Below are 17,968 nucleotides of genomic sequence, written 5' to 3'. Positions count from 1 at the left end.
CGTCAGGTAAAACATACAGAAATTAGAAGAAACGAGGACAATACATAAACAAGTCGGGAAACCGGAAGCTTGACGCTTCAGGTATAAAAGGTTTTGTGTTTCCCTATGTGAGGAGCATAACGTAGTTCTCCATTGGCTTATAGCATTGACCCGAAATATTTAAATTGCTCAGTTCTGGGCAGGTTACCGCCATTGAAAGAACTGAGCGATTTAAATGTCCCGAGTCAATGCTACCAGCCAATGGAGAACTGCGCAATGAAATTGTTTCAAGTATTAACGCCACCTGGATGAAGTGGCATTCCCCAACTGGTGTTCTTTGTGATCAAAGTATCAGTGCACGTCCCAAATCTAAAATTTACTGCAATGTCGCCCGTCTGCCGCTCTCTATAGTTTGAGTGTTGACTATAAAGGACAATGAACGGCGTCTTGCGGTAATGGGGACGAAGACGTTGCAATGCACTGGTGGCGTGACACGTTTTGATCACGTCTGAAATGAGAATATCCGCGATCGATATGGGTTTGCACCGATCGTGGAAAAACTGCGAGAGAGGCGTTTTCGATGGTGTGGTCACGTAATTTACGCTAACGAGAATCCAACAACCAGTATTGGTCAGAAAATCGAAGTCAATGGTAGGCATTTGATAAAATAAAATGACGAAACCGATCACGACGAGCCGACCCCGCTTGTGAACTGAAGGCTGAAGAAAAGGAAGAAGATGTGACCAGCGATGAGCCTGACAGTTCCATGTCGCATAGTTAAAAATTCTATTGGCCTCTATTTTTTAGAAAGCAATTTAATAAATCATTTGATGGAAAGCACTGTATTGAAATAGTCAACCTCATACGCTTCACACTCTGAGTTTAATATTAATAGCAAATGCCAACAAATATAAACAAAATACAAATATAAACCAACATCAAATATAAACAAATCGGGAAACCGGAAGCTCAGCGCTTCAGGTATGAAAGGTTTTGTGTATTTCCATTATAAAGAGATTTGAGTGTGCATTTGTCTCACTAGCATGTAGCACGTAAAATATGCATATATTATGTGAAAATTTCCACTTTCAAGTAATATTTACATTCATAGCCTTGAATTTGCAGAGAAGCGACAGTTTTGACCTAGTATAACTTTGTTAGTAATAGTGTGATTTTCACCAAATTTGGCAGGATCATGCTCTATGCTGTAGCCTACATTTCTGCAATTTTGTGATTGTAGAGTGAACTTAAGGGGGGGTTTTCCTATCAATTATTAAAAAATCTAGTAATGTACTATTATTAACTTTATTTTAACAGGTATCGGTATGGAGGGTATTTCGGAGCCTAGGCACCATATAGCGGCAGCCCCCTGATTTTTTTCAGATTTTTCGGTTGAGTAGTTTCTGAGAATGGGTTCGTTAAAAAAATGACCACTTTCAACCCCCCGCACTCCCAACCTTTTCAATAAATGTCAAAACTAAGACCGGCTACTCACTCACCGAGATCTTTAATGTGATACCCCACATGACTATATTTGATGAAAAAAAAAAATTTACATCCCCCTTTTGCATGTATGGGGACCCTCCCTTAAATTCGACGTAAAAGGATGTAACTCACTGTATGCGTGAGCGTTCATAGTTCCCACCTTTTTACTAAATTTGGTGCCAATCGCTATAACCGTCTCCGAGAAAAATGCGTGTGACGGACAGACAGACAGACAGTAAACCGATTTTAATAAGGTTTTGTGTTTACACAAAACCTTAAAAAGGGTTAGGGAGAATTAGATTCTTCTTGAATGGAATTTTAATATTTCACTCGAATGTCAATTATTCTCGTTAATTATGACGTCAGTATCTTATTTGTATGGCTTAGAATGCTGTTAATTAGCAAGAAATTGATAAGTTTGAACTGCTATAACTTTCCCGCTAATAGTTGGATTTTCATGAAACTTGGCATGTGTATGCACGAGGCTGTCCTCTATGTCGGTGCAAAATTTAGTACACTTAGGATGAACTTAAGGGGAGTTTTTTAGTCAATTTCTACAAGTTTGATAATATACTATTAGTAAATTTTTTGAGCAGATACCGGAATGGGACATCTCTCGAAGATTAGATTTCACATAAGTGTTTTACACAAAATCTTAAAAAGGGCTGCAGATAAGTAGATTCTTCATAAATGCGACTTTAATATTTCACGCGAATGTCTATTATTCCGGGTAATTATGATATCAGCATCTGATTTGCATGGCTTTGGAAGCGGTAAACTCGCGCGAAATTGCTAAGTTTTAACTGCTATAACTTTGGCGTTAATTGCCAGATTTCGACGAAACTTAGCATGCATATACGAAATATTGTCCTCTATGCTGGTACAAAATTCGGAAGTCCTAAGATGAATTTAAGGGGGATTTTTCAGTAAATTTCTAAAAAGTAGTAATATACTAGTAGTAAGTTTATTTGAGCAGATATCGGAATGGGACATATTTTGAGGCCTAGATTTCATCTAGGCGCACCACCCTGATTTTTTTTCGGATTTTTAGGTTGGGTAGTTTCCGAAAATGAGTCCTGTCTCACTTCAAGTGCGTACATTTTGACTCCTTACCCACGCACTTTGCAATTTGTGCCAAAACTAATGTCAGTTTCGAAAAGTACAAATCGAGACCTTTCATTTGATACCCTACACAACTATATCCGGTGAAACAAATGTTTGGATCCCCCCTTTGCATGTATGAGGAGCACCGCTTTAGACTCCACCTAAATTTATGCCACTCGCTGTATGCGTGGGATTTCATAGTTCCCATCTGTCCACCGAATTTCGTTCGGATCGGTTTATCCGTTTTGGAGAAAAATGCGTGTGACAAACAAACAGACAGACAGACATTGAATCGATTTTAATAAGGTTTTGTTTTACACAAAACCTTAAAAAGTAGGAATTCCGTGGTCTTCATTTTTATTTTCAGAGTATTCGACCTGAAAATCCTACAAATTTGACATGAATATCTGCCGTGTGAGCACAATCCCATGGTTCCCGAACACGGATTGATTTGGGGGCGAGAATCAGAGCCTGTTGTAGCACAGCGTTACTGGTTTACATTGAGTACAGGCTTGGCATTCCTATCAGAAAATGTGAGGCTTATCTAACATCTTTGTTGCAATTAATAGATACGGTTTCCGAGTTATAAAGCGCTACTTCTCACAAGGGGCTAACACAAGTAACCCGGCTGAAAGCACATCTTTCCGGAACTCTTCCGGGGCATATGCTTTCGGGGGGCCATACCGATGCCATGATACGGGATAACCTCCTGTGAGGTTTAGTGGCGAAATCTTCGAATCTGATCGCCTTATTCGGGCATATCCCGACATTTTCAAATTTTTTGGAATAACTTTGTCGTTGGTTGACTACAGCCAACTCGGATAGTCATTTCTCTCACGTTTTCATGTCGGTTGAAACATAAAAATTGATCAAATGAACTTAGACCTTAAGGAAGCCTCTACTCCTAACTCCCTTATATTTTTATAGTGCAAGAGCCATAGATTCGGTTTACCAGAATCCGTAGTCTTGGATCAGTGAGAGAGACAATGTTCAATTCAATTTGATATTCACAGTTTAACTCTTAGGGAGGACCAATTTGACGTGAAGGAGGCCATTCTGATCTACTGTAACTTTGTTAATAATAGTAGGATTTCCACCAAACTTTTCAGTATGATACTTTATATTAAAAGCTGCATTTGTGTAAAATTTTACGGATCTAGGATGAACTTAAGGGGTGTTCGCAGTGAATTTTAAAAATATAATAATGTACTATTATTAAGTTTGAGTAGATATCGACATGGAGGGTATTTCGACATCTAGATGCCATAGAGAGGCATCATCTTGATTTTTCAGATTTTTCTGATGGGTAGTTTCTGAGAATGGCCCCTTCATTTAAGCTCCTCGTCAAAACCTGATTCGAAAAGTACTATCGATACCTTTCATTTGATACCCCACGGTTAAAAAAAAGTTTACACCTTACTTTTGCATGTATGGGCACTCTTCCCCCTTAAATTCAATCTAGAATGACGTAACTCAATGCGTACGTTGGCGTTCGCAGTTGCCACTTTTCCACCAAATTTCCTGTTAATAGATAGAAATGATTTCTGAGAAAAGTGTGTGTAACAGACAGGCAGGCAGACTGATGGATAGTAAACCGATTTTAATAAGGTAACCTTAAAAGCAGGAATATCGTAATTGCCATAAATCTACGATATAATTGGCTGTATGTTCAATCGCGGGAAAACTGACCCATCTGGTAACCTAAGCAAAATTTCTCTAGTGCATTGAATGATTGAATTCGATTTAAAATTTTGTCAATCTTTAAGAGCAGTTGGTAATACTTTGAAGGGACAGACAGCCTGCATCGATAGCCTTGTTTGACGGTGCGATGACCGAGCCGATTGAGGGTCAGCCTCCCTGGGTTCGAATTCCAGTTCATCATGAATATTATTCCGCTGCTGTAAGCTTATCACTAGCACAGCTTTAAGTGTGATAATAATGAAACAAGATTTAAAGCGATCTTTTTGTTCAATTACATTGCAGGTGACGAGGGTTGATGTTACGAATGTGGTGTGTATCCAACTAATGAAGCCTCAAATCACCTAGACCAAAAAAAGCAAAACAAGGAAGACCAAATAAGAATTATGTATCGGTAATTTGCCTGTTTTGAGACTGTTGAATGTTATTGTTTAGGATAGTGAGGGATCCTAAGTCCACATCCACTTGATGTTGGACCGGATCAAATGGAGAGCAACTTACTCTCATGTTTTTTGGCCCACGGATCCCTCGGTTGGGGCATGGCAGCCAAGCATTTAAAAACAGGGACTAACGGTTTCGTCCAGGGCAGAGGCAACTCATCAGACGCTGCCTCACCTCTGCCCTGGGAGCAGCGTGACCGTAAGTGACAGAGGTGAGGCAGCGTCTGATGAGTTGCCTCTGCCTTGGACGAAACCGTTAGTTCCTATTTTTTCTGTTTTGGATGTTTTAGGATTAATTTATAACTATAAAGTTCGTAACAAAAAATTCTATCTATCAAAATTTTCAAACAAGTTTCATTTATTTAGTTTGATTCTCGAACTCATGGGTGTGTCGAGTTGCACTTGATGTTGAATCCATCGTATTGTAATGAACGTCTGTGCGTTGAAATGCATCCGAAATTGGATTATCCACCTAACCCGGAAAGCAACAACAAATCTCTCTATTAATCATTCTGTGAAGCGGTTCTACTCGAATATACAATTCTATTCAGCAATGGCTATGATTGAGAGTTGCAAACATTGCTAGTATTCGTGAATGATGGCTGCTGGGGCTGTCGGGAATCTGTCGAGATCCATTTGAATGCAAATTTTCAAGAGGAGCCACCGATGACTATATTGCTTATTGCTAGTGTACTCTGGAAAGGTTTTGAATCACATCTGGAGCATCATTAATATTTACAATACCAGCTACTCTCCGAGTCTTGTTAATTCGATAAAAGCACAATATTTTTTGTTTGAGCCAACTTTTCACTGTTCACATTGCTTTTTACGTGTTCGCTGTCTAGCCGTTATGGCCCCTTCCGATGTCCTATTTGAAAACAATAAAATATTTGTATTATTAATTAGTTACCGTAGGTGTCGTTAGGCGTAAATGGCGTCGGATAGTTGATCCCCGTACTTTCCGTTGTGGTTACTACTGTTAGTGGTGCTGCGTTAGCGTCATCCTCGACATCTAGATAGGTTGGTTCTGCCGTGACCGTTTGTGTTGCACCGACGCCCGTAACGAAATTTGTCTCAATTAAATGCACATTGCCAGTTGTTAGAATTAATTGCACGACAATTTGTAACACATAAATGCAATCGAACCGGCCGAATTCCAACATTTTCGTGTATTTCAGGACGATAAACAACGAACAATGTCCTCAATGTCCGTCTGCCTATCGCCTCACGCTCGTTAACACCACGCCGTTTACCCGAGAACACACTTAAAATTTATGTTAATCGTTAGTTTTCAATTACCCTAGTGTAGCTTCAATATGTCAGCAAGGACACGGCTTGGGTTGAGCGTCAATATGACGACGACAATCCAGTTTTCAGCTCTGGTCCTCAGCCCTATGCTAATTTCCAATGTTAGATTCGAGATTACTGATCGTTGCAGTTTCTCCCTTGTGCATTAATATGCAATTAGAAAATTTTACTAATTGACGCACGTATGGGAGCGGAGAGTTGAAATTTTGACACGGGATTCCGGAAAGGGTTGACGGTATTGCCTGGAGAGTATTAGCTGAAATAGGTTTTCCGCGAAATGATGATTTTACCGGAACTACGATTGGTTATACAACGAGGTAACGACATTATCGGCACAATGTTGAAATTATTCAAAACCAAACGTGCCTCGAATCTTGTCTTTTCCGGGCGTTTTACATTTTACGGATGCATAGTTGTCATCGTTGTAGAATATCTGTAATTAGTTGACTATGAATAAAATGATAATTGAAAAAGAAAAATGACTCATATGAGGTGATTGCGCACAGATTCACTGCAGCAACTCAGTTGAGAATTAATTACTGCGAAAAGAATAAAAAAATTGTGTGTTTTGCTTGCCATCAACTCCCTATTCGTTAGTGATTCAGCTGTAAATGACGATTCATTGTTATGCAATCGGAAACATTAGCAACGTTGAAATGTAGTGAAGCTGATTTCTGAAGGGATAGATAAATGTACTGATGCGATTACCGATAATTACCGATGGTTTAGCTATTAGCATTTCTCTAGGAAGCCCCAGCACCTGCGGCGCTGCAGAGACTCCAGTTTAGTACCTCCCCAAAAGGAGAGAGTGCAACCTAACACTCCCTGAGTGAGGGTATATCCCATCCTATATTTGAGGAATTATTCCACTATTTGCTTGATAAATAAAGATAAATTCCTAATATTGTAATTACACATACATAAAATAGACAACGCTCCATTAGTCAGTCTCATAGAACGGAAGGTACCTACTCAAAATTTGTAGGTAAAATGCCCCGAAGTGAGTAATTAACCCTAACGCCATGCCGTCGAGTTGGTAATCTTCAAGTCAACTCCTTAGCACATTGGAACATGACTTCAAAAAGATATCAACTGGAAGCTAAAGTAGAGAAGACACCACAATCAGACGAAGATTCGTAGCCATTAGACCGAAACGATTCTTGATGATGAGAGTGTGCAGTAGACCGATAATAAGCAGATGTAAACTATTATACAGACAATTTCCTGTTCACTATATATATTTTTTGAGGAGCTTTGAAAAAAATGATCAAACTCGGAAATCTGATCTTTCTATAGAAACCAAGATACTGAGAGTGGTCTCAGCAAATGGCGCTCACAAACGCGAATTGTTCATTTGTGAATAGTGCGAAATCTAACGCACGCACTGCTTGATAAGTTTCATAATCCGAAGAGACAAGTAAAAATTCGAATGGTTTTTAGGAGGAGTCTTGATGATTATGGTATTTGATACTAAGCTTCGAAATTAAGGCTGCCATTCACAGCATGAGATCAAGTTCATAGATATTGAGTCTAATTGTTGTCCCACTTTTAAGGCTTCGATATTTACTGGTATCTCCAGGTACCTAGAGTTGATCTCCAAATGACAAATAAACCCTCTAATACCACAAATAAGCATAATCGCAATTATAGACATGACGAATTTTCAGACGCCAGGTAGGATTTGCAAAATGAGTGAATTCTGAAAAGGGATTAGCTAGGCGAGCAAGGAACAGGAAAATAACTAATCTCACAATGAATCTATTGTTGGAAGTACCTGCTATCTATGGTGCACCTTAAGAAGTGTACCTAAAAGTCATTACGTTCATTTATAGTTTTAGCCTGATTCTTCTTCCTTTTCTTTAGTCTTTGTCACTTTTTTTTGTTCACAAACGGGGACGGCTCGTCGTCATCGGCTTCGCCATTTGGTCCTATCAAATGCCTGATCTGGATGAAATCTCGAGGTTTTAGAATCCCAACTCTTGGCTTTCCAGAGCTCAGATACGATGTCGTCACGTCCTGTGGCTTTCCCCGCTTTCATTCGTTTTATTGCTTCATCAACTTCAGTTGCTCTGACAAGTGGAACTGCTCCAAATGTCGGCAATGATTGCGGAAGTGAAGAATGAGCAAATTCTTCCGTTGAAATATTCTCGAAATATTCTCAACGTCTATCCATCGTGGCATGGGTCGGTAAGCAAAGTACCGTTCTTGTCATTAACGTTCGATATCCTATGGTGTATTCACAATTATAAGGTCATAGGTGAGCGCAAAGTCAATATCAATCCAAACCCCTTTCCCCCATGGCACATGTTACCGTCTGCCTTTTCACCCGCATAACCATTAAGGTCGCTGGCAATGATCATCAGCAGGTACGTTACATATGCGGTGAAGAAGTGAATAGTGCGGTCAGCTGATATAATGGTGAGCTTCATCAGCCGATAATCAAATCGTTCGACTTCTTTAATGGCGTCACGGAAACCCTCTGAGATGGAAATGCCAACACCGTATTGAGTGTGTGGGCTACAAAGTAGAGAAGTTTTTAGCTATTTTTACCGCGTTCGCGTTCTTTGTCGCAGCTTTTGGCACCATATCATCGAGTTTCTTGCAGAGCACAGATGTCAATGCGCCTTTTCCGAACAGCTCTTGCAAGTTCCTCGGTCTTTGCAGTTGGGGTGCCAATATGTAGCGTGCAAACACGTATTTGATTTACTCGGACTAATTTACTTACGTTCTGACGCCTTCCCTGCGTCAAAAGCACTTGCCCATTTCTCGGCGGGGCCCTGCTGTTCCACTGAGGTGAATGCCTAGCATTTTCCTGAGACACGATAATTTTGTTTTTAACGACATCAGATGCATTTTCTTGCCTGTCGCGGGACCCGTCACTAAGAGAGATCAGGTAGGGTTTAACATAGTGGAATACCTCCAACTATACTTTATATACCTCTTTCCCTGGTCTCAGCATTTCATTTTTGTTTTGCTGAGTACAAAGTACGTTGCCGCAAATGCTCTTCCTTCACCTTGGCTTGGAACCAGTATTCTATGCAAATAAGGACATAAATACTGTTTTATCATTCACCACTCCAGTCGTTGATCATATTTACAATATACGAATGTGCAATGTGGTTGCCAAAATTCAATTCAGTAATATAGATAGATCCTTCCGACTTTTATCGAACGAACCGATTGGTTCTGCGATGAAAGGATAGAAATTGAATTCCGATAGTAGGATATTCCTGAAGTCGAATGGTTTACCGAGGTTCTCTAGGTTGGGGATTGAGTACAGTTGAAAGCCCGACATGAAAAATTACATGTTGATTGATTTTACAACTACGAATCCTGTAACAAAAACGGAGAAACGGTTTGCACATCTTCTCATGGAATATGCACTCCCTATACAGATCAAAAGCTGCCACTACAGTTGCTGCTGACTTGAAATTAATGGAATTTCCTGTGATAGGCTTTGAAAACATAGGCGAACGGCTATGAATTCTGGACTTGCGAGGAAAATTTCGAAATATATGGAGACTGCAGGGTCGGAGAAGGATAAAAGCGGCCCAAGTTTGAGATGAAAATCATGCTTGGACATTTTAGCGGCTGTACTGACGGAGCCCGTATTCAAGCACATAGCTTGAACAAGATTAGCAAAGATGGCGGACTATGTATTATTCAAATAGCAATATGAAACAAAATGGTGGCTGGGAGTACCTGGTTTGTGCATAAAGAGAGACACAAACAAACTTGTGTCTTTCCAAACAGGACTACTTTTAACCAAATTGACATCAACAACGGTCTACGACAAGGGGATGCGCTATCATGCGTCCTCTTTAACCTGGCCCTCGAGAAAGTGATCCGTGATGCTGAGGTAAATGCAAGAGGTACGATCCTCTTCAAGTCCACCAAACTACTGGCCTATGCTGACGATATCGACATCATGGGAAGAACCACCCGAGATGTACCAACTGCCTTCATCCAGATCGAGCAGGCGGCAATCGGGGTGAGATCTTGGGCTGCACATCAATGAAGGCAAGACAAAATATATGGTGGCAACGTCAGCACTGAAGACGAATCAACCAACAACATCAAACCGCACTGGTCAAACAGAAACACGAAGAAGAATAAGGATAGGAGAATACAACTTTGAGACCGTTGACAATTTCTCCTATCTAGGGTCGAAAATCACAACCGATAACAACTACGATGATGAAATCCGCGTACGGTTGTTGTCAGCCAACAGAGCCTATTTCAGCTTACAAAGACTGTTCCGCTCGAAACGTCTCACCATAGGGTCAAAGCTCTTACTGTACAAGACTATGATCTTGCCAGTCCTCATGTATTCCTCGGAAACTTGGGTTCTTAGCAAGAAAAATTGCGAACTCTTGGCCGCGTTCGAGAGAAGAATCCTCCGAAGAATTTTTGGCCTCCTACATGAGGATGGACGATTCCGTAGTCTACACAATGACGAAATCTATGAGCGATACCATGATCGTCCGGTTGTGGATAAAATCCGGCTCAATAGGTTACGGTGGGCGGGTCACTTAATCCGTATGGATGAGGATGATCCCACCCAGAAAGTCTATAAGGGCAATATCTATGGTAGAAAAAGAAGACGAGGCAGACCCTGCCTAAGATGGAGCGATGGCGTGGGTCAGGACGCCAGACAGCTTTTAGGGATATCGAATTGGTGGACCTCGGCGCAAAACCGGGATGTATGGAGTTCCTTATTAAGGCAGGCCTAGACCGGATACCGGTTGTTGCGCCGTTGATGATGATGATGATGATTCCGTTTTATTCGAACACAACCTCTTGCAGCCTTGAAGAATGTCAGAATATTTAAGAGGGGCAATATAGACTCCGATCATTATCCGGTTGGCATGGTGCTTCGAGCTTGAATAACAATACCACCTCGAATCCCCTATGACAATCCATAATAAAGCCCTACCACCTTTAAGGGGGAAATGGATGCCGCAAAAACCGCAGCTGCCCTGGAGATGAAACATCGACAAATTATCTTCACAACACCTGAAGAACATTATCATTGGCAGGGCCACAAATAAATTTGGCCCCAGTCGCAAAAAAGTGGAAGGGACTGGTTTGATGATGATTGTAAGTTGGCAACGGACCGGAAAGATGCTGCATACCGGGCAATGTAGCAAGCGGGCCTGCGCAGAGATTTATCATACAACAAACTCCCTCGAGCGGAGAAGGGACTTCACAAACAGAAAAAGGAACTGGGAGAACCCACAGCCTGTGGACACGAGGAATAGAGAGAGCAATTGTACCAGGCGTGGAAATTCTACCAGCAAGTCAGCAAAATGAAGTCATATACATCTCGATGCTCATCCTGCCAAGACAAAGAAGCAAATCGATGGCGATGGATTGAGGATTTTCAACGAGCAGGATATCGATGAGTTGAAGGTCTTGCCAACTGAAAACATTGGAAAAATGCAGAAACCACTAAGTATGCAAGAAACAGTTCGTGCAATTTAATGATTCAAGTATCATAAGTCGCCAGGAGCCATGTGGCCATGAGGGAATTCGGTAAAACGATTGGATTTACAATACTGACTGAGAGAATCATTCTGGAGACCTTTAAACATTCAGAACGGTCTAAGACAAAGGGATGCCCCATCTACTACGCATTCTTTTCAACCTCATCTTGCAAAAAGTAATCCGTGGTGGTGATGTAAACGCAAGAGGCATCATCTTTTTCAAGTCCACACAATTGCTTGAATATATTGACGGTATCGACATTATGGGAAGAAAAACCCGGTAGCGCAAGATCTTAGGTTGACAATGTCAATGTTAGAACCAAAAGCAACATCAAACAGAACTAGTTAACTGAGAACGATAAAGATAGGAGACTGAAACTGTAAAACCATGGAAAACATCTCTTACCTAGGAGTTATCGGCAGTCAGCTCACAAAAGCTGTTCCACTCGAACTCTCTCAAAGCTCTTATTATGTATCTTGTTCTTGTATTCCTGGGAAGCTTGCGTTCTTAGTAAGAGTAATTGTGATTTTTAAGCCACGTTCTTGATAAGAATTCCCCGAAGAATTTTGCCTCCCGCCTCACATGAGGATAGATGATTCCGGAGCCTATATAATGACAAAATCTATGAGCGGTACAACGGCTGTCTGGATGCGGATAAAATCCGGGTAAGTAGGCTGCGGATCATCTAAAGCGTATTGGTGAGGATGATCCAGCCTGAAAAGTCAATAAACCGACTAACTATGGTACGAAAAGAAGACGTGGCAGACCCTGGCTGAGATAGAGAAATTACTTTTTCCTGAGCTTCGAAGGAAACATACCACCATCAATTCTTAGGTGTCCTGTCATTAACAAAACAATTAGAATTAATTATTCAAACAAAGAAAGCCAGAATTGAACTCAATCATATTTTTGTCTATAAAAGATTCGTCCAATATAAGGGCTGATGGCATATGTCTATCTCCACGATCCGTGGGCGACTGGAATTTTGAATACCCTGTCAAAGAATATCAGTCAACCGACATTAAAAAGCACTATAAAACGTAACCGTGCTTGAAGCAGATCGATAAACGCAGATTTAGATCATTTAAAAGGAGGAGAAAATGGCGGCGGTAGTCACACGCAAATCAGGTATGGCGTTTAAATTCCCGAAGCTCCACAACAGGGAAGGAAACAAAACCTGTCGCCAAGTAATTTCGGTTCAATATATAGAATGCTAAGAATTTTCAGTAGCGTTTCTTTTGACAGTGATAACGGTAGGTAATGAAGACACTATGGTGAGCAAGGGTGAAGAAATTTTTAGACAAACTGATTCTAGCCCCCAAAAAATACAGCAAGAAAACTTTCCCACTGATGAGCTATAGATTGATATTCGGGGGTGGACTTCCCTCGGTCGTAAGCTTGATCTGGTGGGGGTGAAGTCGGCAGACCCTCAAATCACCAACTAACATATGAACCCTTCGTTCCTTCTATCGGCTTCTGGGTAAGAGTGATATCACTCTAACCTCAAAAGGTATCTAGTAAGATTTTCAATATCTACACAAACTGTAGCGGCTCTACCAAAACTGCTTTAAACTATATAAGGCCATTAGTACTTCCGAAAAGCCCCGGATAAGTTTCTACTAACGTCATCGAAATTATCAGTAACTGAGCAAGACTCAGTAGGGTTCATGCAACACAGATCTGTGTTCTTCCCGAGGAGGTCTAACAAAACGTGGATAGAATCATCTGGCAAGGCATGAGCGCTTTTAGTGAATAATATCTGTTTTCTTGTACAGGCTAAGGTATTAAAATAGCAGCGAGCACGCTGAAAAGATATAACACCAATTCTGATCGAAGAAAAGGTCAGGTGATGAGAGCCATAACAAATCGCAGAGAGATGACAAAGATTTGAAGGAGAGCCCTAAAATTACTCCTTCGACGGTGACGTAGTGAACGCAAGTGATATCCAACCATATACTTGGGGATGGGAAGAGGGAAAAGTGGGGTCGAGAAAAGGAAGACGCACATTCAGGATATCAACAGCGTCTTGAAGAAGTGGCGTAAAACCTCGGTAGGCGGGAAAATAGTGCCCAAAACACAAGGGAGCTGATGTCTCAAAAGGTACACGCCGGCTGGTGGTCTGCGAAAGCGATTGACGAGCAAACATTCATAGATGTGTGGTTGGCCCAGGGCACTATACAAAGTACACCCTCAACGATTTCATGACTTTACATTTTCCCAGTAGAAGCTGAAGCGCCATTAAACTCTGAAAATGCGATGCACGGAAAGTGTGGAACTAGCAAGTATTGTGCTATGATTACCCTTGACGTACAAAATGCATTCAACTCTGCCAGTTAGAACCTTATAAGTAGATCATTGGCCTTGATAGGTGCACCCAGTTACTTCACTGCGCTAGCTATTTAACAGATAGAAGGCTCTGATACGACACAGACAATGGAACCAAAGAACACATTGTTTCCGGGGGTGTTTTACAGGGCGTTGTGCTAGTTCCGCCATTGTGAAACATCCTGTATAATGATGTCCTCCACGTCCCAGTTGCTATCGAGACCAAAATAGTAGGTTACGCCGATGACATAGCGATGATTATTGTTGCAAAAGGTCTGACGGATGTAGAATTATATTCATCTGAAGCTACCACTCTTATAAAGAAGTGGCTGAAAGATGCAGGTCTCGAACTCGCGGAGGATAAAACAGACAGTGCTTATCACCAAGCGGCGTAAGGAAACCACTGCGCGCGTCAGAATGGGGAAGCATATCATCACTTCAAAGCCAGCAATTAGAAACCTTGGAGTGATAATAGATGCAAGGCTAAATTTCAAGCAGGACTTACGAAATGTTTCCCCCAAAGTGCCCAATGCAATGACCCCCATGCTGAATGCTGGGGGCCCGCGATGCACTCGTAGACTGCTCATAGTTAGAGTGGTGAGCTCTGTACTGCTTTATGCAGCGCCAATTTGGTCAATTGCATTGCATACCGTATGCAAGAGAGATGATGTTTAGATGGGCTAGAGCCTTATCCACCCCGCGACGAAATACTTTGTGGTGGATCCGCACGGAAGAGGGCAGGAGTTACGTGATGGTTTTCGTATAATAAAAAGTTTTGTTTCATATAAAATCTTAAAAAAAGGGAAAATCCAAATATTTTTTTGAACACCTTCAAAATTTTTCCCTTTTAAATATTTTCTCTATTCAGAAAATTTGCCAAAAGCTGCCCGAGATATAACTAATATAATGTTCAAATTTGATCGACTCCCAATTAATTCTGTCCACTTAAACAAAAATGTCAAAAAAGTACGGAAACCAAGCTTTCTAATGTGGTTTTCCCACTCAATACAAACCCCATATGCATGTGGCGCGGCAGGATCCGCAGCATTCGAAATTTAGCAGTCATCAAACTTGATCCACCTTTTGATGAAGGGCAGCACCTACTGCGATGTCAGAGGCATCAACAAAAACGGCTAGGGGTGAATCTTGCAGAGGAAATGCCAAGAGTGTAGCATCAGCCAGTTGCTGTCGGGACTTATCGAACGCACGGACAACCTCTTCAGACCACACAATCTCTCGTGTGTCTTTTGTTTTGGGGCCAGACAAGTACGCGCTCAAAACGGACTGGTGATGGGCGGCCTTGGGCAGGAAACGACGGTAGAAGTTTAGCATGCCCAAGAACCTCCTCAACTCCCTCACTGTCTTCGGACGCGGGAAGCTTGTAATTGCTTGCACCTTGTCTGGGTCGGACTGCATTCCTTCAGGGGAAATGGAGTGGCCGAGGAATCTCACCTGTTTTTGAAGGAACTTACATTTCTCATGTTGAAAAATGCACTCGAGATGGGCTAAGTGTTCAGACTCAGTGGAAGAAGCGACCAAAACATCATCCAAATACACGAAACAGAAATCGAGGTTTCACAGGACTGAGTGAATGAACCTTTGAAAGGTTTTCGCCGCATTGCACAATCCGAAAGTCATTCGGGTGAATTCGAAGAGTCTAAAGGGTGTGCATATTGCCGTCTTTGGAATGTCTTCAGGAGCTACTGGGATTTGGTGGTAAGCCTTGGTTAAGTCCAAGGTCGAAAAGATGCGGCAATTCGCGAGGTGATGCGCAAAGACCGTGGAATTGCATATCGGTCAGGAACAGTCTGTGCATTTAGCCTTCTGTAATCCCCACAGGGGCGCCATTCGCCATATGCAATGGGGAAGACCAACAGCTGTTTGAGGGCCTGCAGATACCCTGTTGAACAAGTTGTTCAAATTCTTTCCGCGCAATAGCCAGTTTCTGGGGTGGTAGAGGACGCACCTTCGAGAAGATCGGGGAACCAACAGCGTTAATATGGTGCTGCACATTATGCTTCACTGTTCTTGCGGACCCTGCCGCGCCACATCACTCCGCCCCCAGATGAAACCTAAGGGGTTTCGGCGACCGATCCCGGAACTCCGTTCACCGTTAATCCACAAAGCGGACACGACGCTGCTTCGGGGCGCACACGGGTTTCAGTCTGGACAAAGAGACCGCCTTTTTGTGTCCACCGATCTCGAGCTGGAAGAAATATGCTCCCCGCTCGAGAACGCGGTACAGGCCCTCATATGGAGGCTGCAACGGCTTCCGGACGGCATCCGTCCTGATCAGAACGTGCGTGCACGTGTCCAGTTCCTTGGGCGAAAAGGCAGATGTGGACGAGTGTCGAGTGGGTGGTAGCGCTTTGATGCGTCGGAGATTGTCCCTCAGCAGACGCACCAACCCCGACTCTGTGAGACCCGATCTCTTGTCGAAGACTGGATCGCTTGGGAGTCTTGGGTTCTCCCCGTATACCAGCTCCGCGGGGCTGGCAGCAAATTCCTCTCGGCGGGTTGTACGTAGGCCGAGTAGGACGAGAGGCAAGACTTGAGTCCAGGACGGTGGTATGCAGTAGTCCGCTGGCGTTTAAAACCCAGGAGTTTGCCTAAGTCGGAGAAAAGGGTGGACTCATGCACATGGCACTGATAAGTGATCATCTCCCTAAAATGAACTTACCCCATAACATACACTGACGCAGTTTTAGGAAAGAAAGCAAACCCTATGTATTATTGACCTACAAAAGTTCGACTTTAACAAACGCGAGGCAATGGACATTCGGCAGGCTGCCGCACCATCTTAGGGATTCACCTGGCAACAAGAACTCAGAACTCATAGTTCATTTGGAAGCCACCAGGACAATGTTGTTTAGAGGTTCTGAATCACCACATTAAAATTGCGTAACTGCCTTAATTGAGCATCTTTAAGTTTTTTTACGGAGTCATCACTCAGATCAGTGAAACAACCATGCCTATCTTCTTACATCTTTTCCCACGTCATAGGTATACCTATGCTCCAGGATTGGTTTGTGGTATTCAAGCACCTCAAACCTTTATTAGAGAACAAACTCATCGAGAACGGAAAATCTACAACTGATACCGGGCGAGGTCAAGTGCTCCCTTATAAAACCGTTTGTATAAGCTAGCACCCGGTATTAGTTGTGAAGTTTCAAAATGGGCCTCACATTTAAGACGGAATCATCGTAACTCTACCGCGTGTGTACACCTGTCTCTGTGAACACTCTGCATTAACATATTCAGAATATAAAACTGAGACAATTGTATAAGGAAGCATATAAAATCGTGAAAATAATCCAGAGTGGGTTGAATTGCTGGAGTTGCCGATGCATGTAGATATTGCTGAAGCTAGAGGGGTTCAATTTTGTTTCATCTGATTTGAGAAGCTACTTGAAGTATACATTTCTGACATCTTATTGCATAATAGTCAGTTTCTAGTAGTGAATAGTCATCTGCAATTGATTATGTATCTGTACCCAATGGTAAAAAATGTCTCCCTTAGATACAGCGTTCTTAATACTTCATTATAATGTTCGACAGTATTCAAACCGTCAAACTTCAATTAGAAATGTTCCTTTTCAGCGAACTCTCCGACATTCAATTAAATTCTCTGAACTTCAAATTGCCTAATTTGTAGGTTCAATTGTAGCATCCAATCCAGAAGTGTATAGACCTATTTCTCCCATTATGTTGCTTTACCAACCGCTCACCATTTAAATTACATCAGATGAATGGGTACCACCACAAGAGCCTGTACTTTCTCTAACCTAATTGCCCGCATTGATCCACAATTATTCGCTTACTTGACCTTTTCTAATTGATCCCCCATTCTGCGGCTAATATTTCTAATTGACATTTAAATGTTTTTCAATTTTATTGGTACTTTTTTCTGCCCTGGAATGAATGAGTTCGAATGCGCATTAACTGAACCTTTCTCCTGTTTGGCAAAAATAATGGAGGTTTTTTTCTTGAGGGTAGTTAGGGTCCTACGCAATTACCCTGGAGGTAGTATTGAGGAGGATTGCTAAATTATGAAAAAGGTTACCCAGAGGAAATATATGCAGATTGAAATCAAAGGCATCAATACGATGACAGGTCGGTAATGGTTTTCGACTTTGATGCCT

The 17,968-nt window shown here is 41.9% G+C and overlaps 1 protein-coding gene across 6 annotated transcripts in view; it reads right to left on the bottom strand.

Moving 5' to 3' along the window:
• LOC119656717 (tyrosine-protein phosphatase 99A) overlaps nt 1-17,968 on the bottom strand; it is a 588,033-nt gene that overhangs the window by 165,352 nt on the left and 404,713 nt on the right. Inside the window, exon 2 of one of the 6 annotated variants that reach the window (XM_038063244.1) lies at nt 5,617-6,461. The exons of 4 other annotated variants lie outside the window; for them this stretch is intronic. In XM_038063244.1, the coding sequence (XP_037919172.1) occupies nt 5,617-5,869 (253 nt within the window). In that variant the 5' untranslated portion in view covers nt 5,870-6,461. The remainder of the gene's footprint in view (nt 1-5,616; nt 6,462-17,968) is intronic. One more of the 6 variants, XM_038063243.1, reaches the window with a different exon arrangement.

The sequence above is a fragment of the Hermetia illucens genome, chromosome 5 (assembly GCF_905115235.1).
Source record: "Hermetia illucens chromosome 5, iHerIll2.2.curated.20191125, whole genome shotgun sequence".
NCBI lineage: Eukaryota > Metazoa > Arthropoda > Insecta > Diptera > Stratiomyidae > Hermetia > Hermetia illucens.
Note: the sequence above shows the minus strand (reverse complement) of the source record. Positions and strands in the feature narration are given on the sequence as shown.